The 2,327-nt window shown below is 42.6% G+C and overlaps 1 protein-coding gene across 1 annotated transcript in view; it reads left to right on the plus strand.

Moving 5' to 3' along the window:
- Positions 1–1,680, plus strand: part of LOC104622157 (dedicator of cytokinesis protein 1-like) — a gene marked incomplete at its 5' end in the record, with an annotated part of 41,523 nt that extends 39,843 nt beyond the window's left edge. The window contains one exon of the mRNA XM_010288847.1: positions 1,177–1,680. Coding sequence (XP_010287149.1) covers positions 1,177–1,272 — 96 coding nt within the window. The remainder of the gene's footprint in view (positions 1–1,176) is intronic.
- Positions 1,681–2,327: the final 647 nt, after the last annotated feature.

Raw genomic sequence — 2,327 nt, forward strand, 5'->3', positions numbered from 1 at the left:
AGACCCCTGTGGCCAGCCCGGGTCAGCTGTCCCGGCCGTGCCCCCTCCCAGCTCCCCGCGCACCCCCAGCCTGCTCGCTGCCAGCCCAGCACGAGGAGCTGGACTGTCCTTGGCTGCTCAGCAACAACCCAAAACATCAGCGCGTTATCAGCGATTTCTCATCCCAAATCCCAAACACAGCCTCACACCAGCTTCTGTGAAGAAAAACAGCTCTATCCTGGCTGCAACCAGGACACACGTGGAGCAGCGGTTTAGCGTGGGGTGGGTGAGGCAGGACGGGTACGCTGAGCCCCAAACAAGTGGAAAGGAAAAAGCATCGTTATGCTTGGAGGAAAACAAAGTAGTAGTTTTGCAGTAGTAGTAGCTGCCCGCAGTACAGGCTCAGCGCAGCCATGGGAAGCCTGCGATGGCTGCCTAGCCAACAGGCCGTAGAAACCCAGACTGCCAAGTGGGTGAGCAAATTGCGGTGTTCTCAAGCTCCTTCCGAAACAGATGTTATCATAGATATGATTGAACGTTAGGAAAAAAAGTCTTAATTTCCATAATTACTTTTTTCATTTGTCCAATTAGCCGGTGAATCTAACCCAGGGTGCTCTTGTTCTGTTGTATGATACATGAAGTGATTTAAAATATGTATATTTGAACAGCCTGGATTTCTGTTTTGAATATTTTAATTATAACTGAACGTGTAATAGTAAATTGCAAGTTAATTCTGTCTTTAAATTATTTTCCTTTTTTTTTTAATTGTTTGTGTTTTAAATGTGCAAAATACATTTTTTGGAAAAGCAATGAAGCCGTTGCTTCAACTTGGACTTTAAGCTCTGTAGCGCATAGAGGCTGAGGGCAATCAATACAGACCAAGAAATCAATATCCTATCATGATATAAAGTGGGGAATTATAAACTTCTCCAGTGCTTTCAAAAGATTTTTCCTGAAATACTGAGCTAATTAATCATGAACCTTTGAGAATTTTTTTCATTGTCAAAAGTAGAAGTTATATTTTAAGCTAATGGCCAAGAGCATTCAGTATTCATAGTAGCAACTCCTGCGGAGAAGCTTTCAGGAGTCAGGTGGCTACAGACCTGCTCATTGTCTCTCACAGGTACATATGAACCAGCAAATGTTTCAAGGATCCATTCCTTGCTAACACAGTCTATCAAAATTGGTTTCTTCCAGCACCTGCCGCCTCCGCTCCCCAGCAAGACTCCCCCGCCTCCGCCTCCGAAGACGACTCGGAAGCAAACCTCTGTTGACTCTGGGATTGTCCAGTGAAGAAGGAAGCTTTTTTTCCCAAAGATAAAGCTGTAACAATTCATTTCCCTAAGTATTTTATGGTATATAACGTTTACCTCATTCAGGCGTGCAGTATCTAACATTTAGTGCAATGACTCTAACTCCGTAAGAAATCCATTTCTAGCTGTGTGTGGGAAACAACACTACATCACCCCTCTTTCTGGGGTTATTCCCTCCTGTAACTTGGAAGAAATCTGGATTTCTACTTGAGACCAGGAGGCGTTTATCAACTGACAGAACCCTCTTCCTAACCCTTCTCCCTGCTTCTTCTGAATGACTTCAGGCACATAGATAGCTGTGGAGATTAAAATGAGAGTTGAATATTTTGTACGTAAAGCATTTAGGTAGCTGTGGAGTTTGAAATGAGCTGAGTATTTTGTACCTAATCTCAGTGTATATAGGAATCGATGACGATATTCACATTGAATTCAGTGCACGTTGGAGGAGGCTTCACAGTAAGGAGAAGCTGCCATAGGATTTCCCCAAATAACGGTTCTGCCCAGGGCTAAAAATCAGACCCAGCTTACGTGTGAAACGTGCCTTCTCTTTAATTGTTCTATATTACAAATAAACTGATTGCTAAAGGGCTTTGTAAAATTAGTCGTTGGTGATCAGTAAGTTCCATTTTCATTCAGTTGGCCGTTCTTGTGGGTGTTGATCAATGGGTAAGGCAAGGAAACCCCTTAGCTGCTGACGGGCGCGAGCTACAGGAAAAGAAACAGAGTAGGAGACGGGAGACTCCTGGTCGTTCTGAACCTGGCGGTTGAGTACAGGAATGGGAAGAACTTTTTCTTTTCTTCTTTAAAGTGTAATATTTCATGTGGATTAGGATGAACTGAATGGAATCACTTTGTCCTTGTGCCATCATTCTGTACAGCGTTTGTATATATGATGGTTTTTAGAATGTTTTAATTTTTATGGTGCCTGCTTTCATGTAATGATGAATTAATGTACCTGCAAAGAATGCCTGACTTATTTTTAATTTCCTAATTGCTGAAAGTGTAAAAAAAAAACCACAATTTTTTTCCAGGTGT

The sequence above is a fragment of the Phaethon lepturus genome, unplaced genomic scaffold, assembly GCF_000687285.1.
Source record: "Phaethon lepturus isolate BGI_N335 unplaced genomic scaffold, ASM68728v1 scaffold50196, whole genome shotgun sequence".
NCBI classification, from domain to species: Eukaryota; Metazoa; Chordata; class Aves; order Phaethontiformes; family Phaethontidae; genus Phaethon; species Phaethon lepturus.